Consider the following 19,578-nt stretch of genomic DNA (forward strand, 5'->3'; position numbering starts at 1 on the left):
TGCTCTGATGTGGTAGCTGGATTGGTGCTGTGAGCCAGCCTGAGTGGTTAAGACAGAGACAATCCAGCATGTAGCCAGCCTGATGTAGAGGCAGATGCCTGTAAGAAGAGTCTTGGGGGCAGGTTAGGAAGATGGCTCAGTCAGTAAAGCGCTTGCACAGAAGCGTGGGGACTATCGTTTAATCCCCAGTGCCTGTATTAAACAACAACAAAACAAAACTGGGCAGAGTGGCATTTGTCTATAATACCAGCACTGTGAAGGTGGAGGCAAGAGGATCCCTGGGGCTTGGTGGCAGCCAGTCTAGTTGAATTGGCAAGCTCCAGGTTGAATGAGAGACTTTGCTAAAAAAATAAGGTGTAGAACAATTGAGGAAGATGACAGAAGACACTGACCTCTGACCTCCATACACAGATGAATGTGCATGGGTATTGCACACAGATATACACATGTGTGAACATGGATAAACTTACACAAAGATTTGCTATGTCTTACAGGAAGATGTCTCTTCCAGCATCATATTTTCTGCCCAGCTGTTGCTTTTTACTAAAATTTGCTCCTCAGTGGTACCTGGCCTTGAAGGCTGTGGTTTTTACAGTGTCTCCACTTCCACAGCTGCTCCTAGGGTCTCTCTGAGGCCATGGCATTAGCATTCTACACCTTTCTCACAGCTCAGCCCTGCTCTGACAGGCCATGTATTTGTTAGTTTAACTGTCCATTCAAGAACTGCTTACTAAGCTCCTGCTTAATGCCAGGCATTAAATTATTGTCCCCAGCACATTAGCATCCTCTTAGATATGATTCTTCCCAGTATGGTACTTACAGGAGAAAGATGGTAGATGAGCATAGATAGATGATAGATGAGATAGATTAATACACGATATGGGAAAGACGCAAGAAAATTGAGGATCCGACGTAGATTGAGGTGGGATGGTAATGGTAATGATGAGGCTGTCCAAGAAGCAAAGAGCATGGCCTTTTGGGATATGCAAAGGCCCGGAGGCCTGAGGTTTGGATAGCAAATGGGAGAATTGGCTTGAGATGAGGTCAGAAAAGTGGGCTGTGGGCTTATGTAGTACCTCCAGGTATTTGCAGGGAGTTTTGCAAGGTTTTGGATTACATGTCGCCACTGAAGTTTCCAAAGGAAGAGACTGTTTCAGTCTGCTTCTTTTCCATCCAGGTCTTCTGTGGAAAGAATGGTTCTATGAGGGCCACAGTGGAATTATGTCGGCACACTGGAGGTGTTTGTGGAGGTGTAGGCAAGGGTGAGGTGGTTTGGGTAGAAGGTGATCAGTGGTAGTAGAAACACACAGTTTGCATTTGAACAGACAACTCTGCTGCTGGGAAGTGAGTAGCATGGCCTGGTGTGGAAGTCAGGCAGCAGGATGTGTTGACACAGCTATGACACCCTCCATGGTGGGCTCCTGAGGCCATGGTCAGGCCCTAACAGCTATGTTTTGAGTAGTGCAGAGCAGGGGCAGCAGCCACTTCTGATTTTTAAGGACAGAATGACTGACTTTGATCCTTTAGTTTGCTCAGGCCCACCCCTTTCTGCATGCTACTTTTATCCTTACCTCTTTTTCCCCTTGGGTCCTTGTAGAAGACCATGTCTGCCTGCTGGATTGCATTGTCGTGGATCTGCAGGACATGAACATCTTTGCTGCAGAGAGACACCCCAGAGAGGGCTCTAAAGCCTCAGAAAACAGTAGTGGGGACCTGATCTTCCCTTCCTATTTTGTGCGACAGACAGGAGGAAGTCTCTTAACTGAGCCTTGCAGGCTGAAATTGCAAGTGGAGAGGAATTTGGACAAGTGAGTGTTTTATCTGAATTCTTTGTAAGTAGAATCTTAGCAGCTTGGAAATCAGTGCTGTAAGGTAAGTCAGGAGAAGCACACACCTTAACTGAATGAGCGTTAACTGAGTCCTTACTATGTTGTAGTCAGTCACAAGGGCTGTTGTGATGGAAAAGAAACTACTGCTGTCACAGGGCTAAACTTTTATTGAGGGGCCTAGGAAGGTGGGTAGATGGCTCTACCTTAGTGTTTGATTTGGGGACTGTGTTGCAAGAGGAAAGTGTTGGAATTTAGCATGGATTTAAGTGGTGATAGGGAGGTAGAGGGCTGGCAAGGTATCTGGAAAAGATGGACATTTGGAATAAGTGTGCCAGGGGTAATAGACTCTGGCCTGCTACTGCTGACCCTGCGGAGTCCATTTATTTTGCATAACTGACCAGGTGCAGTTTTGTCCTACCACACCAGGAAGCTCACCGAAAGTGCTCCATGGAAGACTAAGGGGCCTCTGATTTACCTTGTAGTTAGCCTCCTGTGCAGGAAGCTGTGTCTATAGTCAGAGCAATCATTGATTCAGTTCTCATTGGTGCCATAGCCTCCTGGGAAACTTAATGATCCCAGGAGAGTCATGCTTAGGACCAAAGGGAGTGCTCCTGCTTGCCCAGTCCAGATGTGTGGGCTGGAAGCACTGATTACAGCAGGTGACATCTTTCACTATGGTGCTTTGGTTTGGGAGAAGGCAACATTTTGCATTTTAACTCCAGGGAAAGATAGAAAGTGGCTAGATGACAATGAAAGAGATTTATTGAGGCTGGAGAGAGCTTAGTGGTTAAGGGAGCTTGCTCCTCCTCCTGAGGACCCAAGGTTTGTGCTAGGCAGCTCACAGCTGTCTGTAACTCCATCTCTGGAGAATCTGTTGCCCCCTTCTGGATTCCACCAGCAGCTGCACACACACACGCACACATGAGCACGCACAAATGAAAGTATATAAACATATCTGAAACAAAGATTTGCAGTGGTGACACTTTGGAAAGTGACCTCATTCGCTGGCTGGAGCTTGCTGGCCTCCATCTAGCCCCCAGGTTTGGGCGGCTCACTTCATACCATTTTCCATTTCTCTTCGGATGACTAGATAAGCAGTCTAGCTTACTGGGTGTTTCTCTCATTGGACCCTCTTGTTCCAGAGCTTCCTGGCTGGTGTCCAGTTATGGTTGGTATGGGCTCTGTTTGGCTAGCCTGGCTTGGCCATCCTAAGAACTTCTTACTTAGAAACTGAACTCTTGGTTTTCTTTGCAAGCAATGTTTTTTAAAAAGTGCTTTTCTTCTCCACATCTGTAAACTCTTCCACCCCCTTCGGTGCTGTGTCGGGTGGCAAGGCTCTGTATCGCAGTGAGAGTGCACCCATGGATGTGCTGTCTGCGCCCACACATGAGTGAACCACTTGGTAGCACTTCCCTGATGTTCTTTGAAGTGAATGGGACTAGCGAGATGGCTCAGGGGTTACAAGTACGCGCTGCTCTTAAAAGGCCCTAAGTTCAGTTCCCAGCTTGTGGATCAGGTGACTTGCCACCATCTGTAGCTCTACCTTCCGGGGATCCCATGCCTCTGGCCTTTTTTGGATGTCTGCACTCAGCAGACATGCACGTTGCGCACTACATTTTCATTAATTAAAACAAAACACCTTTATTGTGTATAGATTTTTTTTCCTTGCAGACCAGTCGAATTTGTTTATGTGTTTATTTATTTTTAGCAGTTCTGAGAGTCAAACATAGGGTCCTCGTACATGCTAGGCAAGCATGTACCATCAGGCTATATCCCAAGTCCTGAGCAGGTGGGCTTTTTTCTTTGTTTGCGTTTGGTTTTGGTTTTTGTTTTTTCCAAGACAGGGTTTCTCTGTGTAGTCTTGGTTGTTCTTGACTTGCTTTGTAGACCAGCCTGGCCTCAAATTCACAGAGATCCACCTGCCCCTGCCTTCCTGAGTACTAGGATTATAGGCATGTGCCACCGTGCCCAGCTGTTTTGTTTTTTAAATATAGCTTTGTACACCATCTTCCTTTTAAATCCCAGCCCTCAAGCTCATGTATTCAGGCCTACTGTCTGGAGGACCCACGATGCCTGCTGCAGCCATGAGAGGCAGAGAGAGCTCTTTAGTCCCAACTTGAGCATGTGTGTCCTGGCAGTCCTGGGCATCTTCCAGTCTCATTCCAGCTCTTTTCCGTAATCTGTCAGGTGCTCCTAATGATTGTCAATCCCCATCCCTAAGGAGGGATCAGGAGGAAAGGCTTGTTTCTGCACCATCTACCATGGGATCTGGAGCTAAGAGCTGGGCATCTGGTCATTACTGCTTTCCTAACTGGAGTGTTTAAGCTATTTGAATATTGTGAGATTTTTCTTATTTTTAGGCTAGTTAGGCCTGGTATAGTTACTCCTGTAATCCTGATATTTAGGAGGCTGAGGCAGGAGGATTGCTGTGAGCTCCATGTCAGTGTGGGCCATAGTTGAGAGTGTCTTATAAAACAAAAACCAAATCATCATAAACAAACCAGAAACCAAGAACCAAAACAAAACTTGGGGCTAGAGTTGTGATGACTCAGCTGTTATAGCACTGGTTGCTCTTGTAGAGGACCTGGGTTCAATTCCCAGGACCCACATGGCAGCTGAAAACCGTATCTCCAGATCCAGGAGATCCAGTCCCTTCTTCTGGCCGCTGCAGGCACTGCACACATGTAGTGTACAGACACACGTGCAGGTAAAACATCCAAATATGTAAGAGAAAAATCTAATTAGTCATATGCACTTGTATATGAAATATGAACATATATATATATATGTTCATATTTGTGTGTGCACACTTGGCATGCTCGGGATGGAGCCCTGGACCATGTGTGCCAGACAAGTTCTTCTCCTGAGCTACATCCCCAGCTCATTAGGTCTGAGGATTTTCTCTGTGTACATTTGGAAGCTAAAAGTCTCGCTGTGGTTAAAGCATGGCAGTCACAGTAATTTAACTTGCCATGGGGAGATACATGATTTTTTTCCCCCATTGGGGACTAGAGATTACCTGGCTGATAATGCAAGTAGCTACCTTGTTGCCTTACATTTGGCTGTGCCAGGCTGAACTTGCTTTTGAGGGTAGCCTTTTTTTCTCTAGAGAAATAAGCCACACTGTTGCAGATGTCTGTGTCCACGGCAGTCTGTCCTCTGTGCACTGCTCGCTGGATCTGTATAAGTACAAGCTGATCCGAGGCTTGCTGGAGAACAACCTCGGGGAGCCCATCGAGGACTTCATGCGGCCCTATGACCTGCAGGATCCGAGGATCCACGTGAGTGAGACCGCGTGCATGGTGCCCGCTTTGGCTGTGCCCCCAGGACTTCGGGAGCAGAGCGGGGAGAGTGGGTGGGACAGCAAGCAGATCAGGTTTCTTCACCTGCGAGCTCATTTCCCCACGAGCCCACTAGCGTTTTCCTCTCACAGACTGTGCTGAGTGGAGAAGTGTACACTTGCATGTGCTTCCTCATCGACATGGTGAATGTGAGTCTGGAGCTCAAGGACCCAAAAGGAAAAGAAGGCTCTGGCTCCCTCGCCAGGTCAGTCTGTGATTAACTCTTGTGATTTTACTAGTAGGAACTGTGTGTGAATGAGCCCGTTTCATTAGCAGAGGGCAGAGAGTGCCATGGTGGTTTGTGGCTGATGAAGTGTCTAAGTGCTATGTGTGTACAAGTATGTGTATGTGAGCATGTTTGAACATGCACATGGATGCTTGTGTGTGTGTTGCTGGTGATCAGGCACCACCGAGCTGTACCCCTGGCCCCCCTGGCCCATGAGTGCTGTATTAAAAGTTTAAATTTGTCATCTCAGCCCTGTCAGGTTAGCTTATGCTCTTTTCATGGCCAGCCCCAAATACTAGAGACTTAGAGCTGTGAAGGGGTGTTTTCCCTCTAGCTAGGAACCAGGGGCGCTGGGCTGCTCTGCTGTTTTGTCTCTTGAGTGACAGAACATTTGCTTTGGGTATTATTTTGGTTTTGAGGTGCAGTCTTGCTGTGTTGCTCAGGTTCACTTTGAACTCCAGGATCCTGGCAACAGCTTTGTTGAGAAACTGGGGACATAGGTGTGTCACTGAACCCCATGTACAGGGCAGACTGAAAAGTAAAGAGCTCTGGAATAGCCTCAGGTGGCATTTTGGTGCTCTTCTACACTTGGAGCTGGAGCATGGTCCCACTAGTGTCAAGGGGGCGTGAAGCATCTTGTCCTGTGTCTGTCCAGTTTTGGCACAGTTCTGGGCAGAATGTCCCTGGTGACTGCCTCGTGGGTCAATGTTTTAAAATTGAGAGAATTCCAGACAGAGATAGACAGGTAGACAGACAGACAGACAGAGACTATGAATGAGAACTGCTTTGAAAAATGGCAGTACTGGGCTACTTGGAAACCTCTAGAAGCAACATAATGCCTGCTCCCTTGATGGGCATGTACTGGCTTGGTAATTAGCTTCCGGCGCTTGTTTGCTAGGGCAGCTGTGGAAATCTGTGGGGTAGAAGCCTGGAGTGGGATTTTGAAGAGCACATTGTGCTCTTATCTTGAAAGCCCTCCCTGTCTTCCCTCTAAGCGGGACAGTGGATACTCCAGTTTTCCAGATAGATTGCTGGTGATGATTTATTTTGTTTTTTATTTTTATTTTTTATCTTTTTATTTTACAAGCCCAAGGTTTTATGGCTGGAGAGTTGGTTTACATGTGAAAATGGGGTGTCAAGACTCGTCATGTTTGTCTGCGCACCCTGACTTCTAGCTTGTCTTTCTGTTGAACGCCTGTGTGGCCTGCTCCCACTTAGCTGAGGGAAGCCATGCCATGGTGAGCCAGCTACTCTTCTGATGCCTGGCTGTACCTTTAGTTTTTCAACGCTGAATGATTCTGTGTGTATCATAATGGTACTGGGCAACTACTAGTCGTTTTGCAACTTCTCTTTTTCCAAAAAAAGGAAGTGGGTTTGGATACACTTCTTATTGGTGGACTAGTTGACTTACTTTCCCAGAGTACAGAGTAGGATATGTTCAGCTTGCTTCTAGTGAGCTATAGCTGTCTTGCACAGATGTGCAGGCTGACTCTGGAGAGAGAGAAGCCTCAGGTAAGCTATAATTTCACAGTTGAAGGTTAAAAGAGATCCTGATGTCCACTGTGGATTATGACTTAGCATGGCTTTCTTAGCCTAGGATGGGACATGACAGACTGGCTGTATTGTTACTCCTCATGCATTGCTGGGGATATAATCTCTCCGCAACTGGAGAAGGTTGAGGCACAGTACCACTGTTGCATTTTGAGTGACCTGTGGACAGAACCAGTGCAGGACCTCAGATCAAGGGCACTCTGACACGCTGATGACCTTGCTCCTGTTCCACACGTGGACTTAGTTCTGTAAGGTAGGGCTGTACTTAACTGCTCGTTTGCTTTCTTCCCTTTCAGATTTGACTTTAAGAAGTGTAAGCTGCTCTATGAGAGTTTTTCCAACCAGACCAAGTCCATTAACTTGGTTTCCCACTCCATGATGGCATTTGACACGCGCTATGCTGGGCAGAAGCCCAGCCCTGGCATGACCAATGTCTTCAACTGTATCTTTCAGCCCTCCAAGAGCAGCAGCGCCACCCAGGGCTCCATTCAGATTGAACTGCATCTCAGGTAGTGGAGGCTGATGGCCAGCTCTGCCTTCCTTTTTCTATCCGTGTTGTTCCCTGCCCTGCATCCCTTACCCTCCAAATATGTCTCACTGTGTAGCCCAGGCTGGCTTGAAATTTACTGTGTAGCCCAGGCTTTCCTTGAAGTCAGTATCTGCTTCCACTTCCCCAGTGCTGTATTACAGGCATGTACCAGCACACTTTGCCCCCGATCTGTGCTTTTCTTTATGGAAATATTTCCTTTCTTGGCCATGGGTGAAGTCCATGTGGCTTTAGATCATCAAAGGGAAACTAAAGATAGGCAGTTGGAGGATCACCAGTGAGTGATAGGCACTCACTCACCAGCACTCGCTACCCCTCACCGGCACTATGCTGTGTTAACAGCTCCTGCTCTTTTGCAGTATCATGGATTCACCAAAAGGTGTCTCTGTTGCTTAAAAAAAAAAAAGTACTTTGGCATTGAGCCCGATCCTCCAAATCAACCTCCTTGTAAACTTTAATTTGTAAAGTGACTTGGGGAAGTAAGAAATTGTGTGAGTTTAAGGAAAAAACCCAAGCCAAAAACCTTTTGGTCGACATGAAAGGAAAGGTGGTTTTGACCTGAACAGTTAGTTATTCAAGCCTCTCCGGTTCTGGTATTATGGGAGGCAGAGGACCTGGGAGGGGAGGAAAGTTGGTCTAGAATCTGATAGACCTTAACCCTGAGGCTTAGTCTTCCTCGTTCATAGCTATGTATCCTTGCTGAGCTCTGAGGCTCATGTATCTTTCTTATGGAATAGCCCAAAGTTCAAACAACCTGTCCTTCCATCCTTGGGCAGGGGTAAGAGCTGAGTCACCCAGAGTTAGTTGGCACCTGAGGCAGCTGCTGCTGTTACTGCTGTCACAGCTTGTGCAAGATTCTTATGACTTAGTTCTTCTTGAACTTGTATAGCTGTAGTTTCAGTGTGTTCTCAGCGTTCCTCAGAGTTTAGCTTTTGAAGGGAGGAGGTCTTAGTCTCTCCATAGGCCTTTAGGGGGCCTAGCAAAGGAGACATTTTAGCCCCTGTGCGGACATCAGGAACCTAACAGTGGCAATGCTAGTGACTTCCTGCTGGTCCCTGCCTTGAGTAGGCACCTTACCTATTGCCAGTTGAACCCTTCCAGATCTGCAAACCTGGGCAACTTCACTCTCCTTTACACATGCAGAGATAGATGCCTGGAGAGGGTCCAACTGACTTGGTAGGTTACAGCTTAAACGTCTAGTAGTAACAGATAGATCTAGGCCTCCGGTATCAAAGCTGAGTCCCTCTGGCCTCTGTAACTGGCTGAGTGCAGCTTTGGGATATGATGGGTGTGTTTGGCAGCCCCTTTGAAGAGGTTTCTCAGAGCAGGAGGTGTCCATGTATTTGGTCCTCCTGCAGAGGAGGGCTTTGGTATTTGCTTTATTGTTACTAATCTTGGCTGCCTAAATAGTCATCTCTTTGACCCTCCCCATCATGTCTTTAATATACAAAAGACCTGAAGTGTTATTCTGCTCATATAGTAAAGGCATATAATTTTATGGAGCCAAACAATCAATTCTTACCTTGGCTCTTGCTAACAGAAGTGCTCTTGTTAGTAAGAGAAGCGAACTGCTTCAGGAAGAATTGTTCTTCTGTTGGGATTTTGTATGTCAAATATAAATCACTTCACAGTGTTTAAAGGCTTGAAATATTTTCCAGAAACAGGGTCTGACACGCTGACTTTTCCAGTTAGAGTTCTGACAGTCTCTGCTCAAATGGGCTGGAAAAATTTTTACTGAGAGCAACATTTTTTGTCCATTACAAAAGGGTAGAGTGTTTCTGTGACAAATGCTGTATGTGAGAAGGAGCTGTGCTTTGCCATGCCCTTTAGCTAGAGGCACTAAGCCAGAGTTAGCAGAAATGAGACTGGAGAAAGCAGCCTTTCCCAAACAGGCCGGGGGTCAATAAATGTGCACCCAGAGCCAGGGTCATTTCACAAAGTCAGGGTCAACCCCCGGACCCTGTGAACTGTCCCCAGCCTGTCTCTTGTCTCCCTCTTCTGCCTGCTAATGTGGTAGTAGGGCTGGCCATTGCCCTGAGGACACTGTAGTTTCAGGCCAGACCTCAGAGTCTTTCTTGGGAATATTGAAGACTATAAAACAAGTTCCTGTCCCCTGCCTTTCCCTCTATCCCATTTCCACTCTAGGGCATTTGCTATCTACCTATGGCTAATGTCCTCTTCTCAGGCTAAAAGACTGGGGTCTGAGGTTAGTTGTAGCAAAAGAAGCCAGACAGCACTGGTATGTGAATGTGGCATTTGTGAAGCAGTCCTGAGCTTCTGAAAGCCTCATCAACCCTAGACCTTCCAGTCAGGAAAGAAGCAGACATTTGGAGAACACCTGCTGTGTGCTGGGTGCTTTCTCCTTCCGTGTTAGTATTGCTCATTTTATATATGAGGAAATGGGTTGACACACCCAGGATAACACAGCTTGAGAGTGTCACGATTTTAGTGTGGGTCTCTTGACTTCAAAGCCTCCGCTTTACCCACCAGATCAGCCTTTCCCAGCATAGCACTGCAGGTTCTCCAGTCCTTGAAAGAAGTGTCTAGGGCCAGGAACATCCCAGAGTTTGGTATTTTGGAGAATTTGCATAGGCATTGCCAGTCAAATACCTCTTGTAAATGTTCAGATATCCAGGGCCTGGAAAGATGGCTCAGCAGTTAAGGCTGCTTTTGCAGAGGGCCCAAGTTTCATTCCTAGAACTCAAATGATGACTCATAACCCATGGTAACTCCTGTCCCAGAGGACCAAGGCCCTTTTCTGGCCTCCTTGGGCACTGTACGCATGTGGTGCAAAGACATACAGGGAAAACACCCACATACATACACATAACAGCAAAACTGAGAACATCCAAAGGCTCTCTAGTCAGATTTGAGCACTTGTGTACTTGGATTGGGGTGCTTAGCCTGCACTTGTATTTCAGGTCATGCTGTCCTGTGCATAGTGGCACAGCTAGGGGCATCCCAGCTCTGCCTACCACGTGCCAACTGTGCCCTCTCAATTAATAGTAATGATTATTATTAAAGACAACAGTGGCTCTAGACACTGCCAAATGCCTCTTGTGGAATCAGGTTAGTTGAGGGCACTGCTTTCTTGCCTTCTTAAATAAAGTCCTTTTTTTTTGTTTTTGTTTTTTTTTTTTTTTGTTTTTTTAATGAGGGACTGGAGAGATGGTTCATCGATTAAGAACTCTTGTCACTTTTGGAGAAGACCTGGGTTCAGTTCCTAGCACCCATGTGGTGGGTTACAACGGTCTGTAACTCCAGTTCCAGAGGATCCATTCAGGTCTTCTGACTGGGCACTTGGGCATGCACAAGGAACACAGACATACATGCAGGCAAAACACTCATAAATATAAAACAAATTCTTTAAAACATGTGACTAACCTCCAGAGAGCTCTTATACTTTGTGTGCTCATAAAGCAGTGCTCAGAGTATTTCCATGCTCAAAGCCAGCAGTTTAAGAAATGCTGGAATGGGGCCTGGCATGAGGCTGTGTACCTGAATTCTCAGTCACACAGCAGCCTGAAGCAGTCCTGGCATTTGAGGCCACCTTGCATAACATAGGGATAACATAAAAACAGAAGAACAATACTGAATTGCTACTTACTGGGCTTGAGTAAGGCCTTGGAGGTGATTGAAATACTGTATTTCTCTTTTTGATTGTATTTTCTTTCTATTTTCTTTCTTATAGATCTACGAAGGATTCCTCCTGTTTCACTGTTGTTCTCAACAATCTCCGCGTGTTTCTCATATTTGACTGGCTGCTGTTGGTCCATGACTTCCTGCACACTCCCAGTGATATTAAGAAACAAAATGTCACTCCTGCACGCCACCGCAATGCCAGCAGTGAATCTGCTGTTGTCCCCAAAACGGTTAAGAGTGGAGTAGTCACCAAGAGGTCTTCCCTCCCTGTGTCCAATGAGAGACACCTGGAGGTCAAGGTCAATGTAACAGGTGATTGCTCATAGTGTGCTTCACTGATTATTAGTTTCAATGTTAGCTCAGACCTGTCTTCCAGGACAGCTTCTATTTTTTGAGACAGGATCTCACACAGATCAGGCTGGCCGCAAACAACAAGATCTGCAATTAAAGTCAGTTAGTCAGTCTGTCTGTCTTTCCATCTTTCCTTCCTTCCTTCTTTCCTCCCTCCCTTCCTCTCTTCCTTCCCGGTGGATCTCACCTTATCATAGGCTGGCCTGGAATTTGCCTCCCAAGTGCTGGGATTTTTGGTGTAAACCAGTACACCTAGCTTAATACTTTTTGTGTGTGATGAAAACTGAGTGTGAGTAGTCTTTCAGACACAAGGAGTAGAAGCTGCCAGCACTCCTAACAGTGGCAGCTGGACATCAATGGTCTACACTCCTGTGGGCAGCGTGAGCAGCTGTCCAAGCGGCCCTGATACCCGTGCTTCCTGACCAACCCCTCTGACTGTTCTTCCTTGGATTCTCAGTCCTTTGGAGAAGAGATGCTCTTTTTAAAAAGTATTTATTCACATATTTCATGTATATGAGTGCTCTTTTCATGCACAGCCGGAGAGGGGATCAGATTCCATTACAGAGGGTTCTACACCATCATGTGGTTGCTGGGAATTGAACTCAAGATCTCTGGACGAGCAGACGGTGCTCTTAGCCACTGAGCCACCTCTATAGCTGGGGATACCTTTCTTAACCCCAGAGTATTGTGGGCCTTCCACAATGACTGGGATGTCATTCCTCTGTCTGTCTTGAACATCAGGTCTAAGAGAGGAGATATATTCTGGTCCTTTCTGTCAGCTTAACTGTGCTTTCCAGATTCTGAGTCAGGGATGACAGTGAAGCAGGTTGTTGAAAGCTGTCCTAGAGAACGAACAATAGTTTTTCTCACATGGTACAACTGTGCCAGTTGTGTTGGCACAACCAGCTGATGCCAGCTTCTTTGCTTGACTGATGATGCTGTTCTTGGCAGGCACGGAGTTTGTGGTTGTTGAAGATGTATCCTGCTTTGACACCAATGCCATTATTCTGAAAGGCACCACAGTGCTCACCTATAAGCCCCGCTTTGTTGATCGCCCCTTTTCAGGAAGTTTGTTTGGCATTGAGGTAAGTTTATGTGTTGACCATAGTACTGCATGTTGGGCTCCAGAGAGCAACATCTGGAAAAGAATTTGTCTCCTGAATGCATATTTTTTCAGTGCTAGGAATGGAACTGAGTGCCCTGTGAATGTTTAGGCAAGCACTTTACCATTAAACTACATCTCTAGCCTATCTCTTTTTATGTCATACTGTTGGCTAGGCCCGACCTCCAGAGCTTCTGAGTCAGTAGGACTGGGAAAAGACCCCAAACTCTGTCTTTATGTGTGTATGTAATTTATATATATATGGTTATAAAAACACATATAGTATATACATATATAACTGTATATGTATATATATATACAGTTATAAAAATATATAGTGTGTTTGTAATTTATATATGATATATAATGTATACATGTATATACCTATATAGAAAATGGATTATCATATACACAGATATGTAGTATTTCTATATGATTTAAATCAATATATACTGTGTATATAATATGACATAGTATATATGTTATATATAGTGTATATATGTAATTTGTATATAGACAGATATATAGTAAGTGATTTATATATGTGTGGATGTATATAGTATATGTGCTATACACACACGTATGTATATAATTTATACATATTATGTACACATGGTATATGTATATAACTTATGTGTAATATGGTTATAAATATATGTATATATAATTTATATTTAATATGGTTCTAGTGTGTGTGTTGCTTTGGATTGAACCTAAGGTCTTGTGCATGTTAGGCAGGCATTCTGCCAACTGACGTTGGCTCATTCTCTGCTCAGCTCAGTCCTTTTCTATTGATCATCTCAGTTACCTATGTTAGCCTTGAACTTTTGATTCTTCTGCTTTAGCCTCACCAGAGGCTGGGATTGCAAACCTATGCCATCATATCCAACATGGCCTCCTGAGCCTTTCTTAGGGAAACATTGTTCAGTAAAGGGACTCTTGCTTTTTCCTCCAGTCCAGTAGCTTGCTTACTCTCTCGTGTTCATCCTCCATTGTGAGGCTGTGCACACACAAAGACAAGTCAGGGATACCCTGTTAGTTTCCATTTCCATCAGCACTTTGTTGGGTGGCCTGGTTCTGCCTGCCTCATCTTCCCCACATCAGGGTTTATGCAGTGTTTCTTACCAGTGCTGAAATGCATGTACCACAGAGCCTCTTCTTATATGCTAAGTTAACATAATTACACTATAAAATCTCCCCCATCATCACTCAAGGAGGGTTTTGAATTAAGATCCAGATGGGGATTGATTAATGAGTGGATCACCAGGTACAATTGGATTTTGTGTGTTCCCTGAAGGAAAAGGGAAAATTAATATTTTTTTCTCTAAAGCCTTAGAAAAACTCCATGGCCAGTTTGCACAGTTGAGGCAGTGGTCCTGCTTGCCTTGAATCCTCTTGGCTCCCACTGAGTACTGTCCTGTGAAGATCCAGGCCCTGGGGAGCCCTACTTAGAAAAGGCAATGTGTAGGCTTAGATTTTCCAAAACCTACGTTATTTAGTGTCCTTAAACGCTTCTACCTCCTTTCCAACTCACTGACCAGAGGTAGGGAAGATAGAAAGGTATTAGGAAAAGGGAGTTGTGGACCTTTTTAGATGGAACTTCCCCTTCTGATGGAACTTTGTATTACTCCCATTGCTGTTACTCATTTTCACTGTAAGCCTTTTGGGTTCAGATGTAGCTGAATAAAACTGGGTGGCAGTGGGGGTAGGTGGGAGGGCATTCTCTTTGACCACTTGCTTCTGTAAGGTTAATGCTCAATTTGGGACATGCTCAGATATTAGAGTTGATCCTAGAATTGCAGATTGTCAGCTTTCCAGGCTATGACAAGGCCAGCTTTGAGTGGGGCATTGTGGTTATTGATTAAGGAACTATCAGTACTGTTGGGCTTTGTGTAGCTGAAGCCCCCCCCAAAGAGAAGAAGAAACTTTCTTGCTTCAGTGTCTCAGAAAAACGAAATATTTGGTAAAATATTTGAGATACCCAGTTTTCTAGTTGGTACAACCAGGTTTCAGTTTTAGGATTTCTTTGGTGATCATTGGAGAGACTTGATGAAGTATAATACAGTAATCTGAATATGGTGAAGGGCTTTGAGGTCCCCTGGTTTCCATAGTGCTAAGAAATGCCCCACAAGGACAGAGGCTTGTGGGGAGATGAGTAATGAATGCTCCCTTTTCCCCTCCATTCTCCTTTTGAACACATAAAATAATTTGGTCCCAGAATGGAAGTCCCTCTTACTTCCTTGAAGCATATTTGTTTGTTAGCATTGTAGCTTATCTCATGCAGAGCATGAGGTCTAATATAATGAGCTCCTATGTACCTGTCCCTCAGCTTCGATAATGATGCACTTTAAATTAGAAACCCTGAAAGGAAGGGAAATTACCTGTCTCACATATAATTTCTATTGTTATTTTGGTGTGTTCTCTCCTGTCCTTAAAAGAAAATCAATATTATATTATTATTGTTCTTTTGTTCATTTGAAACAGGGTCCCAGTATATAGTACAGGCTGGCCTTGAGTCTAAGTCCTCCTGACTCAGCTTTCCCAGTGTTGGGATTATAGGTATGAGTCTCCATGCCTAGCTCGATACTGTTTTGATGGGGCTGTATTTTTACATGACCTGTGGTGTGCTGATCTTCCTACAGATTAAAGGCATGCTCCACCACTGCCCACCTCTGCACAGTCTTTTCAATTGTGTTTTCTCTACTTCCCTCTTTTCCTGCTGTTTGGTGTTTCTGCATTCAGAGTCTTGCTGTATAGCCCAGGCTGGCCTGAAACTTGTAGTTCTCCTGCCTCAGTCTGTCAAGGGCTAAGGTCCCATCTCTAAGTGACTGCAGATGTAGATATGCTGTAATTTCAGGTTCTCTGTCTGCCTGTCTCTCTCAACTATTAAAATGGTTAGTGAAGTTTTCTATATTTTGCATTATTTCCTTAGGCTAGTTCCTAGCGAGAAGTGAGATCATTGAGTCAGAGAGTAGGAGATCTCTAAGCCATTGTAGATGAATTAGGAACACTTTCCTGCAGGTGAACCACTGCACCTACTCTTGGCCACAGGCTAGAGTGGCAGCCCAGATCTTTGCTGCTGGTTCGGGTCCTGTGAAAACGCAGAGCTGCCGGCTCCAGAGACAGTCCGCTGATGCTGCTAAGCGGTAAAGCCTCCCAAGGCGGACTGTAATGTTTGCTGTACTGTATTTTATTTTCAGGTGTTTTCCTGCCGACTAGGGAATGAGCAGGACACAGCTCTTTCAATTGTGGATCCAGTGCAAATTCAAGTGGAACTGGTGGGGAACTCTTCGTACCAGGATAGTTCCGGGCTGATGGATGCTTTCGACAGTGATGATTTTCCACCTGTTCTAGAGGTGATGCTGAATGGTCAACCCATGGTTGACCTTGCTTCCCTTAGCAGACACTCTTGAGTCTAGTGCCATTGTAGTGACCTCAGAGATACAAAGTAAAGGTGATGTCACCTAAGATCTTTCAGTGTGGACAAGGATAATAGACCCTTTAATAGGCTAGTATCCGTTAGAACTTCTGTAAAAGCTGCCAGAAAGCAGAACTCAATATAGGTAAGAATATTCCTTGTGGGTAGAGTACTGCTGGATTGGGAAGTCAGGGGGCCGGGTAGGATATAAGCCAGCAGAGGAAGGAGGAGATTCCAGGTCCAGAAGCTGAGTTAGGGCAGAAGCTAAAGGTCTCACTAGGACTCACTAGGTTGTTGAGGTAGGTGAGGACTGAAGCTGAACCCAGGCAAGGGAGGGTTAAAACTCTGGTATTCTTGATATCAGTTTCTTTTAAAGATTTTATTTCATTGTATTTATGTGTGTCTGTCTATCTATCTGTCTGTCTGTCTGTGTATATCTATGTATCTGTGACTGTTTATCTGTGTGTCTGTGAATGCTTAGAGGCCAGAAAAAAGCTGGAGTTAAAGTCAGTTGTGAGCTACCTAGTTTGGGTATTGGGAACTGAACTGAGGTTCTCTGGAAGAGCAATAAGTGCTCTGAACTGCTGAGCCATCTCTCTAAGCCATGTGTTTTTGATAAGAAGGCGATAGTTAATCAGTTCTCTTAAATCATAAGGACCCCAAAGAGAAAAGCCGTGTTGCTTTTCAATTTCAGCAGTACCTCACCAGGAAAAACTGAGTAAGACCCCTTCACAGAGCTTTGCACCCTGTGTAGTGTTGGCTGCTCATAGTGTCTGTGCCACCCTCACCCAGTAGAATGTATAGCTCAACTCTGAGGAGGAGTACATTTCAGAAATGCCAGTTCCACACTTGGCCAACATAAGCTTATGTTTGAAAAAGAAAATATTTTCACTGTTATTTTATTAATAACAGTATTATTACTGTTTCTGTTGTTATTGATAGGGTCTTGTGTCGGTAGGCTGATCTGGAACTCCTGATTCTCCTACCTTATCTCTGAGTGTGGGCAATATAGGAGGCAAAGAGATCCATTTTGTTGGTGTCTTAGTTTCAGTTCTGTTGCTGTGATGAAATATCCTGACGAAAAGCAACTTAGGGGAGAAAAGGGTTTGTTTCATCTTACAATTTTAGGTTATGGGTCAACGTTGTAATGAGTTCTAGGCAGAAACTTCAGACAGGTAATCACATCGTATCCACAGTCGCGAGCAGAGCGAAGCGAGTGCATACATGATTGCTTTCTTGCTTGTACTCAGCTTGATTTCTTCACTCTCACATGCTTTGGCACTTCCTGCCTAGGGAATGGGACCACCCACACTAGTCTGGGTTTTTCCACACCATTTAACTTAAGACACACCTTCTGAGACCTGTCCAATACAGGTCTCAATACAGTCAGTCCCCAACTGAGACTCTCCTCCAGGTAACTATAGGTTGTGTCAAGTTGACAAAGCTATCAATCACAGTTGATCAGTTCATTTCAGAGACTTAGAAAAAATGTATTAGGTCTATGTAAAATAGATTAACAAAATGTTACTAATAGATGGTCCTTACCTACAGCTTATTCCTAGCTTATGTGGTATTAATTGCTCTGAGAATTATTCAAGTTTAGTGATTTTTTAAAAAAAAATATCATTCAGTTTTGCGACTTATCTGATGACTGAGATGTATTACCTCATCATCATTTGCTTAATTTCAAGATCTTTGCAATCTTTTAAGTGAGAATGTTGTAGTGATATCTGGACTTCTGGGACATAACATAGGAATTATGTTTGAGTGATGTGTGAGCACAAAACCAAAAGTAACTTTAAAACTTTTGCTACCTTTTACATTCCATTAGATTCAGTTACAAGCCCTGGATATCAGACTCTCCTATAATGATGTTCAGCTGTTTCTTGCCATTGCAAAATCCATCCCGGAGCAAGCTAGTGCTGCAGTGCCAGACACGGCAGCCACGGAGGCAGATTCTGTCAGCAGTTGCCTCCCAGGGGCACCCCGAATTGGAGAGGATGTCAGAGAAGGGTCAAGACACACCTTAGATCCTGTCTTGGGTAGGTGTCTAATCGGAAACTCAGTCAGTCTTCTTAATAATACATATTCTGCTCCCTCATGTTTTTACTCTACATCTCTGCTATGTCATACACCATCCGTGCTGCTCTCAAACTTACGCCATTCCTCCTGCCTCGGCCTCCTTATTACTGGAATTACCCACCATACTGGTAACACCACCCCTCTTAACTTTTCCAGTTTTCTCATGCACAGTTGAATTGTTCATATTCTAATTGTCATTAAGTATGATTGTAAATCATAAATATGATCCCCTCCCTTTTTTAAATTTAAAAACAAAGATCCCACAGTAACTGCTCCAGCTTGCAGCTGGGTTTCCCCTCACAACTCACAACTCAAGTGGAGCTCTATGGCTCATCTTCAAGTTTAGTTTTAAAAATTGAGACTTTTCCTCTGAAAACTCTGAAGTGGTGTTGCACACACTAAATGGTAGTTTTCTGCTTTTAAAGATCTAATGTGAGGGAATGATGGGAAAGTCTAAGCTACACATGACAGAGGCCTACACTCACTAGGAGCTCATTTTGCTACAAGAAAGGAAATGGTATTAGCCACCCCTTCCATCAGACTATCGTGTAATCTGTATGAAATTGTCTCCTAGAGTTACAGCTGGCTAGACTGCAGGAGCTGGGCTTCAGCATGGATGACTGTCGCAAGGCTCTTCTGGTTTGTCAAGGTAATTTGGATGTGGCTTCCATTATCTGCTGTTTGTCTTGACCATATGCTTGCTTCTCATTTCCTCCTCAGTTCCATCAGAGGGAGAGAGAGAGGGAAAGAGAGAATATGAATATTCAAGTAGCCCTGTGTATCCTGGTGCTGGGGGGGTGGGTGGTGGTGGTGGTAGTGGTGGTGTTGGGTGGTGGGGCTGGGCATTATTCTTGTTTGGCAGTAGTTGTGATCCCACCAAAGGGTTTTCTGTGATCAGGAGGTTGTCTGTCGACCTGGCTTGTGTGGACCAGATTCTTCCTCTGCCCCACATCAGCTGCTCTTAAAGAACTCTGGGCAAGTCACTGAGCCTCTTAGTGCTAGTACTTCCTTATCTGTGAAGCTCCAGTAGGAGGCCCTGGCTATGGGCAGTTACCGTTAGTCGTGGTTACTGGTGGTACTGGTAATGGTGGTGGCTCTGATAGTCTCAGCCATGATCATGTGCTGAGCTTAGAGCTCTGTCTCTAGTCTTTTAAGTAAGCAAGCAAACAAACAAACGAACACCTGTTAGATTTCTTTATTTGTGTGGGTGTACATTTGTGGTGCACATGTGCCACTGTGTGTGTATGGAGGTCAGAGGACAACTTGGAGATAGATGACTCCTTGCTTCATGTGGGTCTTGGGGATTGAACTCAAGTTGTCAGACTTAGCAGCAAGTGCCTTTATCCCCTGAGCCATCTGACTGGGCTCATCTTTGTTTTATTTATCATCAGAGCGTCATGTTGTCCAAGTCAGCCTTGAACGCCTTATGTAGCGTAGGATGCTCTTGAACTCCTGATCCTCTCATCTCTATCTCCCTAGCACTAGGATT

The 19,578-nt window shown here is 44.8% G+C and overlaps 1 protein-coding gene across 4 annotated transcripts in view; it reads left to right on the top strand.

The window, feature by feature from the left end:
• Vps13d (vacuolar protein sorting 13 homolog D) overlaps nucleotides 1–19,578 on the top strand; it is a 223,693-nt gene that overhangs the window by 57,716 nt on the left and 146,399 nt on the right. For all 4 annotated transcript variants that reach the window (XM_055615224.1, XM_055615225.1, XM_055615226.1 and 1 more), the window contains exons 27-35: nucleotides 1,598–1,808; nucleotides 4,939–5,110; nucleotides 5,263–5,375; nucleotides 7,244–7,456; nucleotides 11,186–11,448; nucleotides 12,439–12,572; nucleotides 15,790–15,945; nucleotides 17,839–18,049; nucleotides 18,664–18,738. In XM_055615224.1, the coding sequence (XP_055471199.1) occupies nucleotides 1,598–1,808; nucleotides 4,939–5,110; nucleotides 5,263–5,375; nucleotides 7,244–7,456; nucleotides 11,186–11,448; nucleotides 12,439–12,572; nucleotides 15,790–15,945; nucleotides 17,839–18,049; nucleotides 18,664–18,738 (1,548 nt within the window). The remainder of the gene's footprint in view (nucleotides 1–1,597; nucleotides 1,809–4,938; nucleotides 5,111–5,262; nucleotides 5,376–7,243; nucleotides 7,457–11,185; nucleotides 11,449–12,438; nucleotides 12,573–15,789; nucleotides 15,946–17,838; nucleotides 18,050–18,663; nucleotides 18,739–19,578) is intronic.

This window comes from Psammomys obesus, unplaced genomic scaffold, assembly GCF_907164565.1.
Source record: "Psammomys obesus unplaced genomic scaffold, mPsaObe1.curated_primary_1811, whole genome shotgun sequence".
Classification (NCBI taxonomy): domain Eukaryota; kingdom Metazoa; phylum Chordata; class Mammalia; order Rodentia; family Muridae; genus Psammomys; species Psammomys obesus.